This window comes from Helicoverpa armigera, chromosome 20 (genome assembly GCF_030705265.1).
Source record: "Helicoverpa armigera isolate CAAS_96S chromosome 20, ASM3070526v1, whole genome shotgun sequence".
NCBI classification, from domain to species: Eukaryota; Metazoa; Arthropoda; class Insecta; order Lepidoptera; family Noctuidae; genus Helicoverpa; species Helicoverpa armigera.
The window spans coordinates 5,861,737-5,884,572 of record NC_087139.1 but is presented as its reverse complement, the minus strand read 5'-3'; the positions used below and the strand labels follow the sequence as shown (position 1 = coordinate 5,884,572).

Below are 22,836 nucleotides of genomic sequence, written 5' to 3'. Positions count from 1 at the left end.
ATCCCTCCGTGATTTGAGTTTTCGTGCCAAAAATATAAAGCAAACAATCTTACGTTGCAATATTCTTGTATCTTTACGTTGTTCCGTCCGTCTGTCAGTGGTTTTCGTCGTGAAGTGCGGATGAAAGGAAATCCTGAAGATTTACTCCGCTACATTTCGCTAGTGCTCGAACAGAAGCAATACTTACACGTCAATACAATTTTAAAACCACTACAGTACATAACACTTCTATTGCCGCTTTCTTCAAGCGTTTCCTCGGAAATGAAAGAAGCCTTCGAGTGATTTCTCACGAAAGCAATGAATACTTTCGACTGCAAAACTTTTCGCAGTTTTATTTCACAAGAGCGATTTGAATTAAAATACTGTTAACAGAATTTTAAATTACGTTATTCCCATCCAATCTAGTCTGAATCTCTCAAACACAACAAAAAAATATTGTAATACAATTATAGATAATCCAACGTAAGTCACAATCACTTTCAGATGTAATCCACTGAAAGCAATTACAAAAGAGGAACCATTTTTAATCTAGCAGGAATCTTGCTTTGTTCTTTTATTGTTTATTAACTTTATTAAGTAGCGTTTCGCTTTGCATTGCTTGCTTGCATTTTGCGCTTGCTTTGACGGCAGAAGTCATTTGTAGCAAATACTCATTGAAGTTTGTCGACGCCATTATGATGGAATAAGGGCACTTGTGAGCTTTCTGCAGTAGGTGAATTGTGAAACAATGGGCGGGTCGGGCGGCGGGCGTGCCCTGCACCGCGCTCTCGAGAGCCGCATTTTTGTCGCTCAGATGTCAAGCTGCTGCACATTTGCACACTCACGGTATATTGAAATTGTTTCTCTTACCATTCCGTACTGCAATAATCCGGCACTATACTTTTTGCTATCAAAATGCTGAAGCTCGCAAATGTTATTCCAATTTCATCGCCAGAAATGTTTTCTAGCGAGAGAGTGTATAATTTTATTTGTCCCTGAATTGGTGCCTTATTTGCCGAACAAGTTGATTTAATTTTTTGGAGTTCCTTAGTTAGGCCACAAAATCGTTACGTAATAAGTTTTAGTTAGTAAACTTCAAGAACCAAAATATTTGGGATTCAAATTACTGACCGTTTGTAAACATCGTCTACAAATTGCGACTGTAAATAACGTTATTACGTTCTTTAGGTTTTTTTTCGATCTTTGCTCATATTCTTTGTTCGGAGTCTAAAAGCAGGTTTTCTTTTAAAAAGCCAAGAATAGTTTTCTTTGCAGACTGACGGCAGAACCCTTGTCAAACTCACGCTTGTTCGATATTTTGATAACTCTCTGTATATTGAAAAAGGCGACCCTGATTATCGCTTCATTGAAAGGAAAACCCGAGGTTTTCAACTTTTTATTTTCCATCTGTAAATTGAAATGGCTTCCACAAAGTGTACTGGCTACTTAACACTTAATCGGTAGAAACGAAAACGGTTTACTCAATCATTTGTGGCAAAAAAACGAATTTGCTTTCATCAGCACATTTTTTTTCTTAACTGTATCTTTCCAACATTAGCAAGGCTATCTGTATGTCAGGTTCAAGGAAGTCAATTTCCCTCAAAACTTCAGAACTGCTAAGTCTCCAAGATCGACTTGTAAAATGCGAAGTTTGTGTTTTAGTTGGAAACAATTCCACATAAGCAGATATCTATGTTTGAGGTCGCTCACACGTCCGATTTATCGTTTTATTTTACGGTCAAATGATCTCTCGGGTTTGGGCGCCCCAGTTATATATTACAGGAAAACCTAACATACATCAAGTCAGGCGAGAGCAACTCACTCGACTATGAAACGATTACGTAACATTACCAATTTTATATTCAACCCGACTCGAAGAATGGCAGCGGACGTCTGGCGGAACCCTCACGAATCGCACTTTTATGAAAGTCCCTAATGACACGTAAAATCCGAAATTGCTAAGATGGAATGGAGTTCTCAAACAAACCCTGATCCGGCACACATCCTATGTATAAGTAAGGATGGAATAACCTCAATTTTACCAACAAGATCCTCGGTAATGTGTTGCGAATGGTACGGGTTGATAAGGAAAAACGGGTAAATAAGGAATCGTGAGAGGCCACCAGGACCGGAAAAGGTCAGACGGGGGGAGGGCCCATCCGGCGGATACACCGCAACCGGCCGCCGTCCAACGGACAGCCAATGTATTTCATAGCCGGAGGGAGTTGCAGACTACTTTTATAAAACATTGAAGTTGTACTGTGGCCAATAACTAGTTTTTAGAGCACTCACTTGAACATATTTTTTTACGATACAAGTACCAGTTGCGAGTGAGCGGTTTACGCGTTTCGAGAATTGCGTCGGTTTGTGTAGCACCTATACAAACCGACGCAATTCAGTTCAATACAGTTGCTAACAGTTAAACTGGGAACTTTCTAAGAAACTCGATTCTTTTCAAACTCGTTAAGGAATTTCATTTAGAACAAACTGGCTACATTAGTTCGTGCCGATACAATTTTCTGTAAATAAATTCTGAGTAAAATATGAAAGCAAAGCTCTTAAGCTTTTAAGACAAAATAATTTTCGTTTATGGCTGATATTAAATAAAATTTAGTCTGATGACAGACGTCAGGAAATTAAATTTTGATATCAATTCGCAACCAACGAAATCCCACGAGATAGTGCTTTCAAAACAACTTTGATTTCCTCCCGGCATAGTCAAAGGAGCTTACCGAGAAAAAGCGACGAAAGAAAGAAAGAAATAAAAAATGCACAGAAACACGGAGGTCGGAGTTTTTCCTGTCACCGGGCACAAACAATGCCTCCATTGTAGGGCTGCGCCCCCCTCGCCCCGCCGCGGTACCGCCGAGGAAACGAGCATCTTTTGTTTCCAACCCCGCGTCCCGCACGGAAACGAGAGCTTTGAACCCGCGGTCATCTGTTTACATCACGCCAACTAGAAAAAAAGACATCCGATTATTTGTTCCCCAGCCTGTTCTTAATATACATGTAAACGTAGACTGCTGTATTGTATAAGCCAGGAAACTGTACACTAACAGAACTATGTATATTGGAATGGGTGCTGCATACCGCTCACAGATATCGCGCTCGGTATTTCTGTGTAAAATATTTTACCAAAATATGCAGCGCCAAACAGCGATTTTAAATGAAACATTTCGAAGAAATTATTCACATATCTGCTTCTGACTCAATGGAATTCCATCGAATTTTCCAATCGATTATTGCCAATAGTTCAAAAGGTCGACCTAGTCAACTGAAATCAGTATACAGTTACGAAGCTGAAATACCTAATATACATATAGCGACCTATCCGCGGCTCAAAGGTTGACACAATTTTATATTCATCCAATTCAATTAATAAATAATATGTAGGTACTGGCGCAGTCCCGCTATATAACAATTTCAAATGAATAAAGGTTGGTTTCCGGCAGGTAATGTACTTACAACTCTCTCTGGGAGGACGAATAATAAATTATATTTTTTCCTCCGCCCGCTCATTTAGATATGAAAAAATAACGCTTCAAAACCTGACGACCGCTTTCGAGAACCTTATTTATTCATATACCTACATAGTAGAATGTTGTTCTTCAGACTATAGAACCATAGTCACTAGTTAAAATGAACATAGGTAATGAAGAATTTATATTATACTAGCTTTTGCCCGCAACTTCGTTCGCGTGGAATAGTGACTACCAGCAGATTTTTGATTTGACCATGAATTCATTGAGATGGCGCTATATGTCCGGAATAATTTTATTTTTATTTATTTTTTGTAATAAAAACTATCCTATGTCTTTTCTCAAGTTTCAAACTATGTCTGTACCAAATTTCACACAAATCGGTTCAGTAGTTTAGGCGTGAAGAAAAGACAGACAGACAGACAGAGTTACTTTCGCATTTATAATATTAGTTTGGATTTTTTACATTTTGTTTCGTTAAAATTTAATAAAGAAACTACTATTTTATTTTAAAAATCAATCCAAAACCAATATCGTTAGGGATCGGCGTCAAAGAGTCAAATTAATATGTCCCGGTAGTAAGCGCACCTGGCAGTAGGTTGCGGGGAGATCAAATTGTTTCACCGGGAAATGATGTGGTGTAGCTGCACCAGTATAAACGACGCAAATTTCCCTTCCAGCCCGTTCTTTTATTGCACACCTAAATTGGATTTTCGCAGCGCCATACATATTCCGGCCACCAAGTGAATTTCACTAAATTTTGTTAAGTTCAATTTATCAGGGTAATTTTAAAGGCTTAGTTGATGTCATTTAAAGGCTTTTGTGTTGGTATTATTCTATTATCTTTGTGGTTCCAGTGTATATTAGATGACATTAATCACGATACTTTAGTTGTCATTTATTTAAATCTGCTTTAAACTGCCCTTTTGTGACATAAATTTTCGGATGCGTCACAATTAAATAACGATAACAATTCTTTACTTTTATTATTTCTAAAGTAAATGTACATTTATATCTGTATCTCAATAATGTGAAACACCATTTGAAATAATATAGCAAACAAACAAATTCGCGTAAGAAACACTACTAAAGAGCAAAACAGTGTTCTGTGCTAAAAAGTAAGTCCTGATGTATCGTTTATTTTACCGCGATACAATTTACCAACTCGGTACTAAATGAACAAAATCCAGCAGGGTTGTCACTAAACAGTTATTATCTTTCCATTAGGGAGGCTGGGCTGGCCATCAACTGAAATGGATGGATGAGTGCAACCTGACAGGGATGTCAGGTGAACTGGACAAAGTTACCATTGCGAATTCACGAGTTCGTGTCGACTGCCAATGCGTGCGGTGAATAATTGATGTAACGTGATGAGCTTTTTAATATTATTTGTCATGTTAATAAAAATTACGGGATGGACATACCTCGGATTTTTGTGTAAACATATAACCAATGATACCTCTTTGTTACATAAGTATATTGAAGTAGGTATAGATAATGTTTACATTGTTAAAGAAAAATATTTAACCCCCTTACTTATAAAATCTCTAATCACCTTCTAAACAACATTTTAACTAATTAAGACATGATTAAGCAACGTTTATAAGTAAGAATTTTCTTAAACAGCCCTTAAGTATTACTTACATTTAATTCACGTTTATAGGTAAGGCTGTAATAGTATAACTAATATGCAAATTAATTAATCCATCTTTTACATACAGAAAGGCTTTTTAAAAATCTATTTTCCTTAACTCGCAGATGATGAACGATTTCGTTTATATTCATAACAAAATGCTTGAGAAAATATCCGACATTATTACAATAGCTCCATCAGTTTACTACGAACCTTCTTTCTCGCCTTAACGAGTATCACTTGAAAATTCATATTGAACGACTAAACAGATTATCATAAACAATACTCTTGTAATGGTAATCATACTATTGAGAGGAGCCCTTTTATCTTTTGTTGATACATATTTTAACGTTTTTAAAGATACTGAAAATAAAAATAAACAGCTTTATTACAAAAAAAGTATTTATACAGTCTCTTAACATGTGACATTGTCTAAATCATTTTGTGTTGTATTCGAATAAAGATCAACAATTTCCCCGCAGATATGTCAAGATATGTATACAATCTGTTAAGAGTGGTATGTTAGGTACTGTTTTAGAAGCTGCTGGTTTCATTGGAGTTTATACAGAGATATAAATAAACATTGCGAAGCAAAAAACACAAATACATATTGACACAAGTTACGACACTCGAGGTATAATACACGAAAGGTATAGTTATCTAACAATGGTAAATTATATCGACATTGTTGGAAATAAGTCAAATCAAATTGATGCATTCACAGTAACGGCATTTTTGCTTTATAAAGGGGCAAAAGGTAACCTTGAATAAATCAAAACGACAGAAACAAAATTCAAGTATACAAGACATCAAAAGCCTATCATTAACCGTTTCAATGACAAGATCGTTCACAAAGGCGACACAATTAAGAACCCAATTATATTTAATTAGCACTTACAGCGCTCATCCGAAAAGCTGCCAAGATTCTTGACAAACTGTACCTCGTAACATAAGCCGCCTATTAAGTACAGTCGACGAAAAAGATTAGTATGCACGATACAACAACCTCTTTTAGGCCTGACGGCTATTGTTGTATTTTCAGTCCTCGGCCTAACACAGATTGAACTTTTGTAAATTCTTTTTTACGTAACACCTGTAGCCGCTTGAACTTATTGTAGCATTTAATATCATCGAAATTGAATGTATGTAGAGGAAGGGGACGACCAAAGAAACTATGGATTGACTGTGTGAAAGTCGGTATGACTAGAAAGAAAGTTACCTACGTGTGAGATGACGACAGACTGAAGAGTATGGAAGAAAAGAACGTGCTGTGCAGACACCAAATAAAATTAGAAAATTGGCAGGATGATGACGATTATCGTAAAATTGTAAACTGTTCCGCGAGATTATGAAGTTATTGCCTTCCCTTAGTAACATTTAAAACTTTAACTTAACCTTACACTTACTTAGCTCAGTTATCCAAAAAAATAGCCACAATCTATTACTAAAACTATGGTTAAGTAACTACATACTTACTAAACACTTAAGCCATAAGTGTAGACTTAGTCATAAAGTCGTTATATCTCCCGAAGCCAGTCTCGGCCACAATAAATGGACAAGTAATGGACGCCATTTTTGTGGAATGTGACTGAGCTGGGACCGAAGCTAATTTGTCATCGCGAGCGAAGCCAAGATAGATTGTTCTGTAAGTTGATACGTAACTTATTATTGTAGTAGAGCTTTACCTAAGAAAAGTAAAAATATAAAGAAAAGTTTATTTTCGTTATTTTTAACATTACATAGTTATAGTAATGCATAGTAGTATTAGATAGTTTTTTTACATACTTACTTAATAATATTATTTACGTTAATGATTTTCGCAAAGTCCCGTCAAAATCGGATTAATTCCAAAATAATATTTACTATTTCTGAAATTGACATTTTAGTTGAGACCTTAATCATGTTAAATGATGTTGTAAGCCTGTAACTTTAATGCTTTAAAATGTTAACAAAATGATTCATTCTTTTACATTACGTTTCGTTCTTTTACAAACCAGCAAAAAGTTGAAAAACAAAAGTTCAGCCACACTGCTCTACTCGGAAATGATAAAAAGTTTTGATGTTGACGGATTATAAATATGTTTCCCGCTACTTTATTCCATGTTCTTTAAGATGCTTAACCTCTTAGTCTGTTAACCTCCTCGTGGCATTACTGATAAGCCAAAAATATAAAGAGGGTGAGAATGTAACGCACAGGCAAAACTATGAACATTTATACTTGCAAATTAGTTGAGAAAGAAGAATAAGCGTACGAGAATAACATATAAGTCAAAGCATATCGGGTGTGTCGATCACAATCATATTAAATCCTATCGCATATACTTTATGATATTCTATGACGAATTGTAAAAAAAATAACCTAATCCATTCAGTGGTTTAACCACAGGAGTCATTTTTCGTTTTTATAATTTACAACATCATGTGTAAAGCAGAGATAAAGTTAGGAGTATCAAATGTTTTGACCAGTTGACAGCTGTCAGTTTTCAAGGGAGCATTTCAGTTGTTTGTAATGACTGGCTTTTATATAGTGTTCTAATTTTCACACATTTTTATTCCATTTACTTTGTTTGAAAAACTCTTTTTTTTTATTTTTACGTATTTTCTTTTTTGTTTGTATTAATCGACATATATTAACCAGTATATTAACGCATTTCATTTAATGTGATTGTGAACGACACACCCAATATAAGCTATGATTGTGGCTAAGAAATAAGGTAGGTACTATAGGTATGTCAAACTCTTTGTTATGATACCGAATTAAATTGGTATAGACTGCCGGTAATTAATTATCTAGGTAAGAAGAAAGCTATAAAGGATCGTGGTACACCAATAATAATTTCGTAATTACTAATACGTGTTAGAAGAGATTTGGTCCCAAATATCAGCCAGAGTTTTCCTTAAAATCGATGGCAGATATCTTATTCTACAGGAACCAGCAAAAACAGACTATACGGCTATAAATACAGTTATCAAGACATTTATGCCTGTAACTGATAATACTAGTGGAAACGTGACAAAACTTGACAATCGACGTTGAAATATTTTACTGAGAACTGAAATATTATACCAACATTGTTAGAAACGTTTCCGTATAAGTTTTAGAGAATCAGAATAAGTATTATTGATACATATACATATTGCTTTATATTTTATAGCTTGATTCAAATTAAAGAACAAAACATCATCAACAGTACCTGCTCTTAAGAAAATAAAAATTACCAATATTATTTTACGTCACCTTGTGGGATAACCTAATAAGGCACCTTGTTTTCTTATGGAATATCTCTTACTCATTCATACATAACTTACTAATTAGCCAAAAATGCTTATCAACTCGTTAATTTGTTTTTTAAATTTAAAAGTGAATCAAAACCCAACCGTCAACAATACAAAACATCAAATAGAAACACAGATTATTAACCCGTAACAAAACCAAAGCAAGAATGTTCAGTCGAAGTAGGTCTGTTATTTAAAGGGTTAAAATAAGGCCAAATCCCTACGGCGGCCAATAAGAGTCGCCTAAGGACACAACAATAATATTGGGTAATAAAGGGTTTGGGTTACTTTATTGTTTTCAGTTAGCTTATATTGAAAGCTAATAAAGAAATAACATAACAGAAGTATACACAGATATCAAGAAAAAGCTTATAATTATGGACAATGAACTTTTCCCCGCGGTTCCTTGAGAACAACTCCCCGCACGAAGATATACCTACGTATCCTTTCTCAAGCTCTATCTATGGACTATCTGTGTACCAAAAATTTTAATAGTTTAGAAGTTTTTGCTTGATAGTGCGATAGACGGACAGACAGACTTACTTTCGCAATTTTAGGATTTTACATTAGGTACACAAAATACATTAGTACGTACTTTTTCAAGTGAAACAAAAGAAATATCGTAGCAGGTGGAGTTAAGTACCAGTAGTCAGCATTTTATTACACACTATAGTCTGTTTTTTAATCTCGTAGACTAAATTGACACTTGCAAAATGTCAAACTTTCTAATAATTTTGCTAGCTCTGTGGTGCAGTGTTGTACTTACGATACCGGTTCGTTGAATCGTAACTTTTTATCTATAATAGACGAATTTAATATTCATTCAAAGTTTTATATTTAAAATTCACGTACGTACACATGGCTGTACGACGTGCTACAAACTGCCAGGGATATCTGACCACGCAAAGCCATGCGTAATCATCAAGGATAAGCCCATTATTTCAGGATGACTTATTGTTAAAAGTTACGATTCAACGAACCGGTATCGTAAGTACAACACTGCACCACAGAGCTAGCAAAATTATTAGAAAGTTTGACATTTTGCAAGTGTCAATTTAGTCTACGAGATTAAAAAACAGACTATACATACCTAAAGCATATGGCCTGGAACTTTAAAAAACAAAGCTAGGTATAGAATAAAAAATGTGTCGCTAACTGGACAGTAATTACGAAATGCACCGTGCTACCTCTGTCCTTTCTTGTTTTATTCTTTTTAGTCTGTGTCACACATTCGCGCTTTTGTTCATTCCTTTGCCTTCCCGTTTGCAAAGTACGTAATAAAAAATGTGTTTGCTATGTTTTTATGACACGTTTCACTTTGTGTTTTCCACTATAATTAAGATTCAATAAATAAAGTTATATTTTTGTTACGATTGAAAAAATATACTAAAGTACCTACGTTTGATATGTTTTGGTAAACCCACAACTTTAATATTCACGACTTCGAAACGGATTTCCGCATAAACACACAAAGTTTTTCCTAAGCAGACAATGTTCGTATCTAATGAATAATTAATCATTTAAACAAAGTTCTGCAAAAATGCACCGAGTATTTCATACAAAAATATCATACTCCTTTTCATAAAATACTAGACTAGCAACCTCATTTTATAAACCAATACTTTAACGAAAGTTGTTTCCATGAAAATCTGAGGTCAGAGCGGCACTGTTTTGCGCTTGTCAATTTTCATTAATATTCCGCTCATCCTCGAGAGGAATATAAAAAAATCGACACGAAAACGTTCTCGCAGCTAAATTGTTTCCTTGTTCAGAAATATGAAACGGCGCTCTTTAGAGAGGCAATTTGTCGCCAGCGATCGCTGCTCGGCACTCGACTGCCGGGAGAAGGGCCCTGTGTTTCAATTAATCCTTTAATTGCATTAAACGAGACACAACTACCATTAAATTGATATGTCGGAATGACGGGAAATATGGAGATATTTTTGTATTGGATGCACACACTTCGGGTGAGTAGTTTTGGTATCAGAAAGGGTCCGGCGCTCCCCAAGGGCGAGGAACTGAGTAACTGTGTCAAGAGGCAGGATGTTATACATTCTAACGGTATACCAGCATGCCTCATAGGTACCGCTCCCAATCGTGCCAGGCTCCTCATATGTGACAACGTATTTATTATTCTGATCCTACAATATTGCTCCAGAAAAATCTCTAAATAAATATACGCGATACATAGTAACTAGTCCATTTGTTGCAATGTCGTCGTAAGAACAATAAAATAATTTAATTCTAGACTAATTCAACGAAAAGTATTGACTGAAACATAAAAAGACATATTCCCCGTAAATTCGGGGCTACCTTTTTATTACACACACCTTTAACTTTGGGGATACACATATAAAATTATACCAAAACAGCACAAAATTAATTCCGGCCCACTTTAAATGTAACACGAACGTTTTCTAATTTAAATTTCGTCATTCAAACGCAATTTTCACCTGGGGAGTAAAACTGGTTTTTTTACTTTTTTCTACTAATTCCATTAGCACGGGAGCTGGTCGCTCGCGTGTTCTAGGGATTTAAAAAAAAATGCCAGACTGGCTTCGTAAGGCTTTGATTGAATCGTACAAAGCGTGAACCTTTGGTGTTGGTGTTTACTCGGAGTCTCGTTAAACTAACTAAAGAACCTCTACGGGGTCTTAAGGTTTTTTATTAAGCTTTTTTTGGCTTAAGTCTCGGTTGGAAGGTTAAGAAGTAGTTTGGTGAAAGGTTTTTAGGTACACGTATTGAAATTGAGAACAAAAGCGAGGCTCCTAGGCTGCTTATATAGTTCCCGGGTGTAGGGCAAACTAGTATCTATAAATATAGAACCTGTTAGCGATACTCTTTGTATTTTTAGGGTTCCAATCCAAAGCCTAAAACGAAACCCTATTACTAAGGCCCTACTATCCATCTAATCTTTTGTCACCAGGCTGTATCTGTAAACCGCGATGGGCAGTTAACATTTTCACAGATGATGGTCTCATATTTCAGCACATTCAAAGCCTTATATTTTCATATTTTGTTCGTTCCATATTTAGCTATTTTATCACGAAAACTAACGCAAGGTAATCACGACCGTGCTCTTGCATCGGTTGGTGAAAATGTGTCGGGCACCTCTGCAATATACCTCATATATGTATTACATAGTGTTGCAGTTATATCGAACACCAATTTGTGTTGTGTCAACAGACAGACACGAGGTTCGCAAATTATTTTGGAGCAACAGTGCCTTGGAATTTTGGAAACCTGCTGTTAGTAAAATTGAATAAGGGCGTCAATTTATTTTGCTTTTACATACTTTAATTTTATTGTTTTTTTTTTACAAAATACATTACCTCTATTTGAAGCCGTATCTAACTAAGAAGTCCATGAACTTTTTTTGAATACAATGGAATTAAAAAAAAACTAATAACTTGTGAAGGGCGAACCTTGTAATCAAGGGAACTAAATAGTGGAGATTATTGATCTACGACGGATTTCTATATCCCAACTATCCATTAATTTGATATCAGAGATTGAATTTTAACATGCACTCCATACAAATTATGTCCAATACCTACTAACAAATCAACGTATGAACAAATTCCAGGAACAGTAAAGAGGATTTATCGTCCAAAAATATAGATGCTATTAATACTTATTTTACCCAATAAAAAAAGACTTGGAAAGTTAAGCAGGTATTTAGCAAACAATCGTTGGGGAAGGGACTCAATCAACATTGTCCTCCACAAACTGACAAAGGACCGTGATTTTCCCTTTATTAAATGGTTTATTAATAACTTTTCCGAAATGACAATGTAACTTTTAAAGTAATGAGGTGAAAAAATACGGAAGGATCACTGATTGGAAATTGGCAGCTTTGTTTATGAATATAGGAATCGATAAAATAATTAAAACCGCTAATCTGGATGGTATTACTTCTTAGTTGATAAGAAGTAAGATTAGTAAAATCAATATTTTTACAATAAAAACATTAACATTTGAAAAGGAACCTACACGTCCTTCTTATATAGAATTTTCTATAAACTGACCCTTCTAAAATCCTGAATTTATCAAAAAAAATCAAAGGTAAGTCCTTAATAAAGTGTACCTATTTTTTCCTTCGAGTTAATCCGTAAACAATGCCATATCAACAACTACACAGCCGGTTAATAAAACATCAGAATCGTCTTTCACCGTGTTTACCTCATAACATTATACTTAACGATATTTTATAGGCTATTAAACTCTAAGATATACTGCCTTTAGGCTGCAAGCAACATTCATAAATCTTAATATTTGTTTTGCTAAAGTTCGGTAGATAATAATAAAACCGTAGGCGATAACATCTTGTAGATACATTGTATTATATGTAAATAAGGTTAAAGGCTTGTAGACTGAGAGAATGGGTAAATATGCTAGGTGAAGCAACACTAGATGATAGATTCAAAGAGGAATGTTAAAAGTTTCCAAGCAGTTCGAATTTAGATCTATACCTTACTTTACTATATCTTAACTTTTTTTTATCCATAAAGTAAAAATATCGCAAGATCAAATAAAGAAAAGAAAGTGGAAACTATCGGAATTATTGATAAAGCTTTCAGAAATTAAATTAAGTGTTTTGATTTGCGGCATCCACCACCTCGATTTTGTATATGCAATCACACATATGCTATTCAAAAGTAACCAAAACAAAAACATGCTTTAGTAAAAAGGTTACTAGGCGTACCCTAGCGAAATATTTAATTTCTTCAGCAGCATAATTTATCTTTAACAAACTCCAACGTTCCGGAAAATAAGCGGTTTCCATAAACAGCTCTCACTTAATTGTCCGTAAATTATTGCAGTTTTTCCAATACTTAATGAATGGCTGTTGACTACAAACATTATTATATGTGCGATTACTCACCGAATATTGCCAGTATCAAAATAGGCATCATTTTCAGGGAATCTGTAATGAGAAAAAAATTGTGTTACAATTAAGAATTTGTGAAAAATATATGTATAGTAATAAGTACTTCTTGATTACAACAACAGATATATTATATGTCTGCTTTCAAATAATAAAAATAATAGTAACTACATTTTGAAATAAGCGGGCTAAGTTTGTCTTTGTAAAGATAAATCCGCACTTGTGCCAAATAGCGTGTTTCAATACACGGGGGAACTACCAAAAATAAATTGCACTGCACTTTACAAAAAATTTGAAGACATTTTTCGCAAAAAGCTACTGAAATGTAAAGTATGGTTGGATTTTGTTTCTTTCCCGGGCTTTTTGTGCCAGTCGAAGAATAGGCGAATTGATAATAACTATTGAGGTAAATATCACTTTACACAAGTGTGACAAGTTTTCAAGGAAGTGTATTGAAAAAACATTACACATTTAAATACATATTTGAAATAAAGTACAGTGACGCCATTTTTAAAAGAAAGTACTCTTTTCACAAACATTGCAGTTTCCAGTCCTATTTTTAAACAAGTAGCTGACAAAACCTTTTCCAATATAAGGACAAAATATACAAATGACTATGTAAATCTTCGGAGCTCCTCGGACAAATATGAATATCTCGATATCCTAGCAAGTACCTACCGACTTGGATCTACGATGACGAGGTATTACGGAAACGAGCTACAACTATGTAATATTAACTATGTACGTAGGTATACGATATACCTCTAGGCTGCAGCCTTACTTATAAACGTGAATTAAATATAAGTAATACTTAAGGGCTGTTTAAGAAAATTCTTACTTATAAACGTTGCTTAAGCATGTCTTAACTAACATTTAATCACTACTTAAGACTTTAAGTAGTGATTAGTTAAAATGTTGCTTAGAAGGTGATTAGAGATTTTATAAGTAAGGGGGCTAATGTCTACTATACATTGATCGTACAAACAGCAATTAGCAGTTAAAGCCTATACTTTGAGACCTTTATGACCTATACTTAAGTCGTATTTAAAAGAGTGAATCCTTGTAATTAAAGTTGCTTGTTATGACTGTTTTGAGACACGAAAAGTAAAAGCTATATCTCATTAACAAAATAATTTACATGAAGGATTGTTTTCAAAAATCTAGACGAGAAAGTAATATTCTTCATGGAATAACACGCACCTATTGTTACTTATAGTTTTAATCAGATTTATAATACCTAGTTAAAATAAATTAAATCGTAACGTGACTAAAATAAATCAGATGTGACATCAATGAGACACCAATATTTTTTGTTTAGAGAAACAAAGAAATTATTATCGAAATACCTTCCACGAAAGTCGCTTTACATTTGATTGAATTATCAGATATCTGAGTAATACGTTTGGATATTTCGCATCAGATCAGCCAATCTGATTCGATTCGTGCACTTATTTATTGATATTTATTTTGACGACACGGCACTGGAATTATGAAAGCTATGTGCTATTTACTTTGTCATAATTATGCTTATTTAACTTAACTTAAAGGTAAAATTTATTGAGATTTAGATAATTAGATCAGTTATTTTTTTAAATATTTGATAAGTATTATTTACCAAGTTATTATTACCAGGTATCCCGAAGTCATTTACTGAGAGATATTTACACCAAAGCTAACTTGAAAGAGTCATAGTTTAAATTTTATTCAGAAGAACTTAGTTTACTACGTCTAAAGGCACGAAGTGCTGAACGGATTTTAATGATACGTGGTAGTACCTTATGCGTCGGAATAACATACCTATATATAGGCTCATTTTTATCCGAATGTGGGTAAAGCTTCCCTCAGTAAATAGATGAAACCGATCACGGAAGCTAGGGTTATATAAATGCCTAGTTACTAAAAATCAATGAAACATGTAAAGCAAATTAAAGTCAATCAATTCGTAACACTCTTTAATATTTGATGAAGAGAGATACAAGTATACACCACGTTTAAGGTTGGAGCTCTCTGCGAAATATTTAAGTGAATGTAAACAACGATTTGTAAGCAATCGAGACGAACGCATTGAATCTATCGTGTACATTACTAATGGCAGTACATTATTAAACAGTTTATTTATATACTGATACTGAAGTACTGCCACTAACAGACGAGTAGATAAATAGTATCTGTGTGAAACATTTTCTAGTAAATACAGAGCTAGATGCTAAGAAAATTGTAGTTTTCTAAATAAGATTCTTAATCAGTTTAAACAAAAGTGTTGCTAGATTGAATTGTTTGTAAAGATATAAATATAAATTTTGAGGAGAGCATTTAAAATATCAGGTTAACAATTCAATTATAAAATGTAGAAAATGAATGCGCACGTAATTGAATAATTCGATTCGGTTTCGTAATAACGTGAATGATGACTTTTAACACCATTATCTCGATAATTCCTGTAACGATGTTATTGTACTAATAGCTTTCGACAATTTGAATATCATTCATTCGCCAAATTGAATGTCGAATATTGAATATTTTATCGAAATTCAAACGAAATTGAATATTTTATCGATAAGAAATCTTTTGGGAACGCGACGCAGCACACAGGTTGTATGGGGTAAAAATAATTTATTATTTAAAAAACAGGATAACTAGCTGTTCTTCTCGGTTTCACCCGGTTCCAATGGGATTTTTTTCCTGCTCTATAGCCTAAGTATGTCGTTCGGAGACAGTAAAGATGGATAAATATTTTTCCTATCGGTTCAGTAGCTTCGGGGAAATCAGATGTGTTCTCTGTAGGTATGTAGTTTTTTGTCAAAAGTGTAAGCGACGTTGTATTAAAATTATGTCAACAGTAAAAATTTACCTACCTAACTGACGAAAAGTATCCACTTGTCTCTTTCCTAGTATGTCTAATTTCTTTACTAAAACGGGCAAAGACTACTTTCATAAAGCCTATCACTAAAATCCCTTCTTCTTTCCTACAAAAATTCTTTCACCTATTTCTGGCACTAAAAGTCCGCTATTTCAATTTCAGTATATCAGACTAGGCATAATGAACGTCCATCCGTCCGTCAGTCAGTGTTCCTTTTTTAAACGTCCCGCCGTAAACCGTCATCCATTAAGGCGTAAATGTTGTAGTATTAACGTAAATTAGCTAGGAATTTTAATCACGAACTAAGCCTTAGATAACTTTGTAACTTAATTTTAATTGATGGATATTGTAATCTTAACGGAAAAATAATTTTGAAAATTATATTTCAAAGTATAGGGCGATACTAATATTTTAAGGCTAAAGAGTTTGTTTGCTGTTAGCGGGTTCACCGCTAATCTCAGGAACTGGTCCTATTTGAAAATATATTTCAGTTTTAGATAGCTCATTTATCGAGGAAGGCTATTGACTATTTTTATCCGGGTTCGTATAGAAGTAAGAAGTACAAACAAAATTTTCTCGGTCGTGATTTGAAATAGAGAATATCTATTTCAAACCCCGATTTATATATGGTTATATGGTTGTTATAACGTGCGAACCATAACAGTGGTTGTTATAAATTAATTGAGCAGTTCACTCGGTATTGGTATTGTAGAAGGTGAAAATCGGAACAGACAGCACCGCGCTTGGCGTTGAAATCCGCTGCAACCTTTTACATAGGCACTGCCGGACCGCGCGGATTGCGCTTACGATAAGATGTTGTGTTTGTGTAAATCTTGTAAAAGTTTTATGTACAGTAAACGCGGTACACCCATTGATCACATTCGAAAAAAATATAGGTATCATTTATTATTTGAACCTGACTTTCTCATACGAGTATGTTTCTATAGCAATGTTGAGGTGTGGATGGGTTGTGTTATTCATTCACTCAAAAATGACTTAATCGGTTTTTTGGTAATGTAGCTATTTGAATAACATATATAATATAAAGTGCGGAAAGTAGTTTAGAAGACAGGTTATATCTCAAGTCATAACTACATTACAGTAGTAATAGAATACCTCCATACCTACATATAATACTTAGAAAGTGACTCTCTGCTTCTTCTTCGTTTGAAGCGGCAGCTCCCTACTTATTGATAACTAAGTATACCGAACTATATTACTAGTTATGGTTATTTACCAAGTTTGGATCCTTAATAGTTTAAAATGAATATTGAAAGTGTGATGCAAGCACACTCGGGCAGGTGCTTCTAAAACTGTTGTAAGAACATTAAAGTAATTATTTATGATCCTCACAACACTAGACACTATACGAGCGGCTAATTCTAACTTATACCTCAGTAAAACTTAATAACTTTCTAAAATAATATAGTGTCAACACTATGATAACGAGAAAAAGGTAATAACTTCACTCGAGAAATCTCTATAACAAAGGGAAAGAAATGTACTACTTGTAGGAAAATAATATGATATTGTGAGCTATTATTTTTATTTAAAATGTTTCTTTGAAGCCTTTTGCAGCAACAGAAACTTGATTTATATCACATACCGGCAAGCAGAACAATGAACTGATAAGCCTTTCTGAATTATCCAAAAAAACAAAAGAATAATGAATACCAAAAAGTCCTTCACGGGAAATACGAAGCGAAATCATATGCAGTTTTATCTGGATTTAATGCCGGATATCAGTGCTGCATTCATTCCCGGTATTTCATAAAAAAAGTAAATTCAATATTCTCTCAGTACCATTCCCAAGTTTCATCGACACAGCGCTGGAATTCCACAGAGCTCAATTTCACAAAATTGTACCAGAAACGTTAATTTAAAAAACACAGCTAAGCTACAGCTAATATCTGAGCATTTTCCTCGACTTTCTTTTAGTTCTATTATTAAAGAAACAAAAATGGACATTTCTGAAAACACTCTGGGGAAGTTTCGAAAGCGGTTTAACTCCGTTCGTTATGAAGTTTATTTAATCCCCGTTTAATGGTGCTGGAGGATGTTAATATAGTCAATTTTGGAGCCTACTATGTTTAATAAGCGTGTGTTTAAGCCTCAGCGTCGACATTCATTGGGGGCGTACTAATTTAACTGTCGGCTGTTTGTGCCGACAAAACAAATTGTTTCCATGCTTGCGCCGCTATTAATATTCGTAGCAACTGATCGTTTTGCCGAAAAATATTTCTTGTTATTCAATTTCGTTGATGGATGTGTTTTTCGTGAAATTCTCAGTAAGTTATGAAGAATGAAAAAACTTTGTTGAAAATATTACGTCCAAAAAATTGAAGCTTTGTGGTGTAAGCAGTCGAGCAGTCCAACCTTTAGAAACTTTTGTATTGGATTTTTGAAACACGTGTCAAACGTTAGTTCAACTTTTTTGTAATAACATCATCCGAATTAATTAACAGATCTTGACTAAATAAACTTAGTTTCCACAACTGGATCAATCGTAACTATAATGTTCAGTATTTAAACTAATAACTTTTATGAACATAAAATTACTTCGAATTTTACAATGGTTCAGTAAAAATCTATTTAAAGACTTGAACAAACTTTCAATACACAGATTTTCTACTCTTTCTCACTGAAATATTTACTTTAACAATTAGGAGGCTACTCATAAATTCTTCAAATATAATTTAAAACTTTCGAGATGTACAGTACAAGTGCCTTATTATTCATACTAGCTGTAAAACTTGCGGCAACTTTTATAAACACTTACCAAGTTGGGAAAACTTCCGCCGGCCGACCACGTGAAGTAGGAAAAACTTAAGTCATAACACAAAAACACTGTCTCTGGCGTAAATTAGTCATGGATATACTTTATACATAATGAAAAGTTTGTTTTGCATTGTTTATGTGTTCGGAAGAAACTGGCGCGAAAACATCGAGAGGTGCGAGCGGGAGGCGAGAGATGTGGTCCGCGGCGGGCGGCTGCGAGGTCCGCACGCGACTGAGCCGAGCGCAGCGCGACCGGCGCGCTCCCATCTATTTTATATAAACGCCTTTATATACCGATTTATATATTTACCCGCACTCATACATATTTAACTTTTTTCCCATTTCACGTCGTTTATTCCCCGTATGTAAGGCTCGCGGCCAGTGTAGGTGGCGCGCGTGTGTGCGCCGCCGAAGCCGAACCAAACGAACGCCCCGCGCTCCTATTTACGTGTTTTTAGAAAGGGTAAAGCTTTTATACCTTTCCTTTCTACTATTTCGCTCTGTAGTTGAGCGCAATGCTCTGAATGCCGACCCACGAAATATTTCGTTTCGATTTATGAGTTTCATTTTTGTGAGTTATATTTTTTGCGCTTGAAATGTTTTATCAATTTCTATCTCTTGCGATTTCGCTTGGGATATAGCTGGGAGTGTATCGCAATCGTTATTTTATTTTACAGGTGCTACTCCATGCGATTGCTTCTAAAAATGTTCATACTTTTTCGACATGTGAACTCTCATACTCCAACTTATAGTTTACCTTCAGCAGCTGCTGAAACTCAACATATCTCGTTGCTACTAATAATCGCAGAACATATGAGCAGCTGATATAGCGGCATCAGATAAAGAAATTTATGTTTAGCGTCCGCAAACCATGGTGTCGGCGTCGACGTCATTTCGAATTTACGACAGTTGTGGTGCAGTGGACCGCGCGGCGATAGCGGGGCGTCTGCGGGGCGTCTGCGGGGCGAGTGCGGGGCGAGTGCGGGACTGATGCGGGTGAGTATGGGCCGCGGCCAACGCATCGATCACTCTTTATTACTATCCACCGTCGCTCCACAACATACTGTCCGTAATCGATTGCATGTTGGTCTTTTTTTATTAATTTTACATTTCCTATTTTATTGCTGGGAACTTTATTGTGTTCGTTCAGTTTTGTTTCGGTTATCAGCTTCGGACATATTTATAGTCGATTCTCAATACTCGGGAAAATGCCCCACATAGAGGGCTTTTCAGCGAACTTTGACTGCAGTCAGACTGTTTTGTTGTGCTGAAATGAACGAAGTCAACTGAAAGGAAAGAGAAATATGGTCCTAGCAACTTTTTTTTTGTAAAATAGACTAATCATAGAGATGCAGAATTTATACTCAGATCCTAATGAAGTACACCATTACATCTCCGCAACATGACACGAGGGGTGTTTCCGTATATTAGGAAAACAATACCCAATTAACTCCTACTTAAACAAAATCAGCGAAACTTCATATATACGCCTGATCAACAATCTCAATGTGAATACAAATAACAAATACAGGTTCAATCTATAGGTAATCAACAAATACAGACTGAACTGACAATTTCATAGTGACTGAACGATTACACATACGTTCCGAGCAACGCAGATAGCTTTACAAGCGCCCCAGTATAGTTTCCAGGAATTATTTCTCGATTTCGCTTTACGACACTTAAGTATTGCTAAAATTGCTTTTTTTTAAAGAAGAGAGTGGTTACAGTAAAATTATTAATATGTGGCTGTTTCAAGTGGTAAAGAGTTTTAGTAAATTAAGAAATGGTAAAAATAAATCATTTAATTCTGTTTAATCTATACTAATATAAGGTATTGTTATGTAAATAGGTATATAGTTTATGTTCAAATAAAAAATGCACGAAAAAAAAATGAACATCAATGAAAAAAATGTTGATGTCTGAGGTCTCCGGAACTACTGAACCGATTTAAAAAATTCTTTCTCTGCTGGGTAGCCACACTATTCTCAAATAACATAGGCTATATTTAATCCCGATACGGATTTCTACCTATACCGCGGGAAAGCAACCCGTATAAAATGTTTTTCAGGTATTTTAAAATTACGGTCATTCAACCTCAGCCACACTAGGTCTTAACCGCCTCATGACACGTTCAAAGGAAACGCCGACACCGCAATTTGAGCGCCACCAACTACACACACTAACTTCTAGAGCCCCAATATTTGTGAACTCATAATTACCCCTAGTTTAATCATAAATATACTTTGTAGACTCTGCGTGGGGGCGTCGGCAAACGTTGCAAAATCAGGTTAACATAAAATAATTCGTGAACGTTTAACCGTGTTTAGTATTAGAGCTAGCAGGGGTCCGATTCTGCTAAGTTTATAATGTCAAAATTGAATAGAAATTGAATCGCAATATCAGTTTTAACCATATCGGGCATTCTGCTACGGATAAAAGACCAATCGTATTCCAATGACATTCGATTGGTTTGCGATTGGTATGCAATTTGGTCTATACGGTAGTCTGCTGTATTACTATTATGTGATTGAGTCGTGATTGGATCTCAATCGGATGTGAATCGTACTTATGTAGCTTAAGTAAAATTAGTGGAATCGCGCAGGTTACCATAAAATAATTCGTGAACGTTTAACCGTGTTTAGTATTAGCTAACAGTCCTCAATAGAGACCCAATTTGTAGATTAATTTGCAATCAATTAACGGTGCTTTTACGGTGTATTCCCAAAAGACGGTTAACTACCGTTGAGTCGAGAAAAGATTTCTACCTAATGTGTGGGTTTGTTTGTTTTTATTTGTCTTTAGTTATCCTTATATTCTTATATTTGTTAAGATATAACTTTTTTGTGTACAGCGGATCTAATATGTAGGTACCTATTCGTAACTAAACTCACGTAAAATAATGCTCTTTTACAGTTCTCATTTGTTTTATCCAATGGATCGGAATTTAAATTAGGAACATCAATAGAACTACAAAAAATATACTAGTTTTCTTACAAGAAAAAATTAAATTTTTTTCGCCAATCTTAATTATTGTTTTGATCAAGTAAACAACTTCTAAATAAGGTTAGTCTAATGTTAGCCTTAACCACATTATAGTCTAAATGCAACTAGTAAGAATCATAGCACAGTTGCTTAGTTAGGTACTAACCCAGTATAAATTGAAACTATAAGAACAAAATACAAAGTTGTAACTATTTCACACCACATGCTGATGAAGTTGGGTAGAATGCACCGCATTTTGCTCCAATTGTACACAAACTAGTTACTAAATCATATTACTACTTTATGCTTCATTAGATTATTTCACTTAATTAAAACGTAGAACATGGTAACTTTTAAGTTTGTATGAAATTGACTTAGTGAATGTTAATATTTGGTTTTCAATTACAAAATATGTAGATAGGTAGCTTCCATGTTCCAAGTCATTATTTGAACATTCTTGACTACTATTGTACGTATTGTATGACTGGTAGTGACCGATACTTGAACACGTGATTCAACTAATGATTACTATTTTTCCCAAATAAACTTTTCTTATATGTATGTATGCTTATTAGTTTAATTACAGCTGTCTTAAACTGACTTAGTGCTAAGTTGCCTTCTCCCGATAACAATTAAATCTATACATACAACAGTACTATCTAAAACTTAATGAAATAAATTGCCAGTCTCGTACGGAAAAATGAATTCATACGTATCAAAATCCTCATTCATCATAGTCCCATTTGCCAATCACTAACTTACAACAGGACAAATCAATTAAAAAAAAAACTGTTGATGAATCAAAACTAAGAACAAATTCTTACATACATATTAACCCTTATTTAACGTTAAAATCCAGTATAAACTCCACTCAAATAGACTATGATGTGTTCAGGATGTCAATGAGCGCGCACACAGCGACAGTTTGACAATAGTCTATGTTGGTAAATGTTTAATC

The 22,836-nt window shown here is 34.7% G+C and overlaps 1 protein-coding gene across 1 annotated transcript in view; it reads right to left on the bottom strand.

The window, feature by feature from the left end:
- The window catches only part of LOC110373390 (cell adhesion molecule Dscam2), a 76,020-nt gene extending 56,698 nt beyond the window's left edge, over positions 1-19,322 (bottom strand). The window contains exons 1-2 of the mRNA XM_064039800.1: positions 18,895-19,322; positions 13,253-13,294 (exon numbers count right to left, since the gene is read on the bottom strand). Coding sequence (XP_063895870.1) covers positions 13,253-13,283 — 31 coding nt within the window. The 5' untranslated portion in view covers positions 13,284-13,294; positions 18,895-19,322. The remainder of the gene's footprint in view (positions 1-13,252; positions 13,295-18,894) is intronic.
- Positions 19,323-22,836: the final 3,514 nt, after the last annotated feature.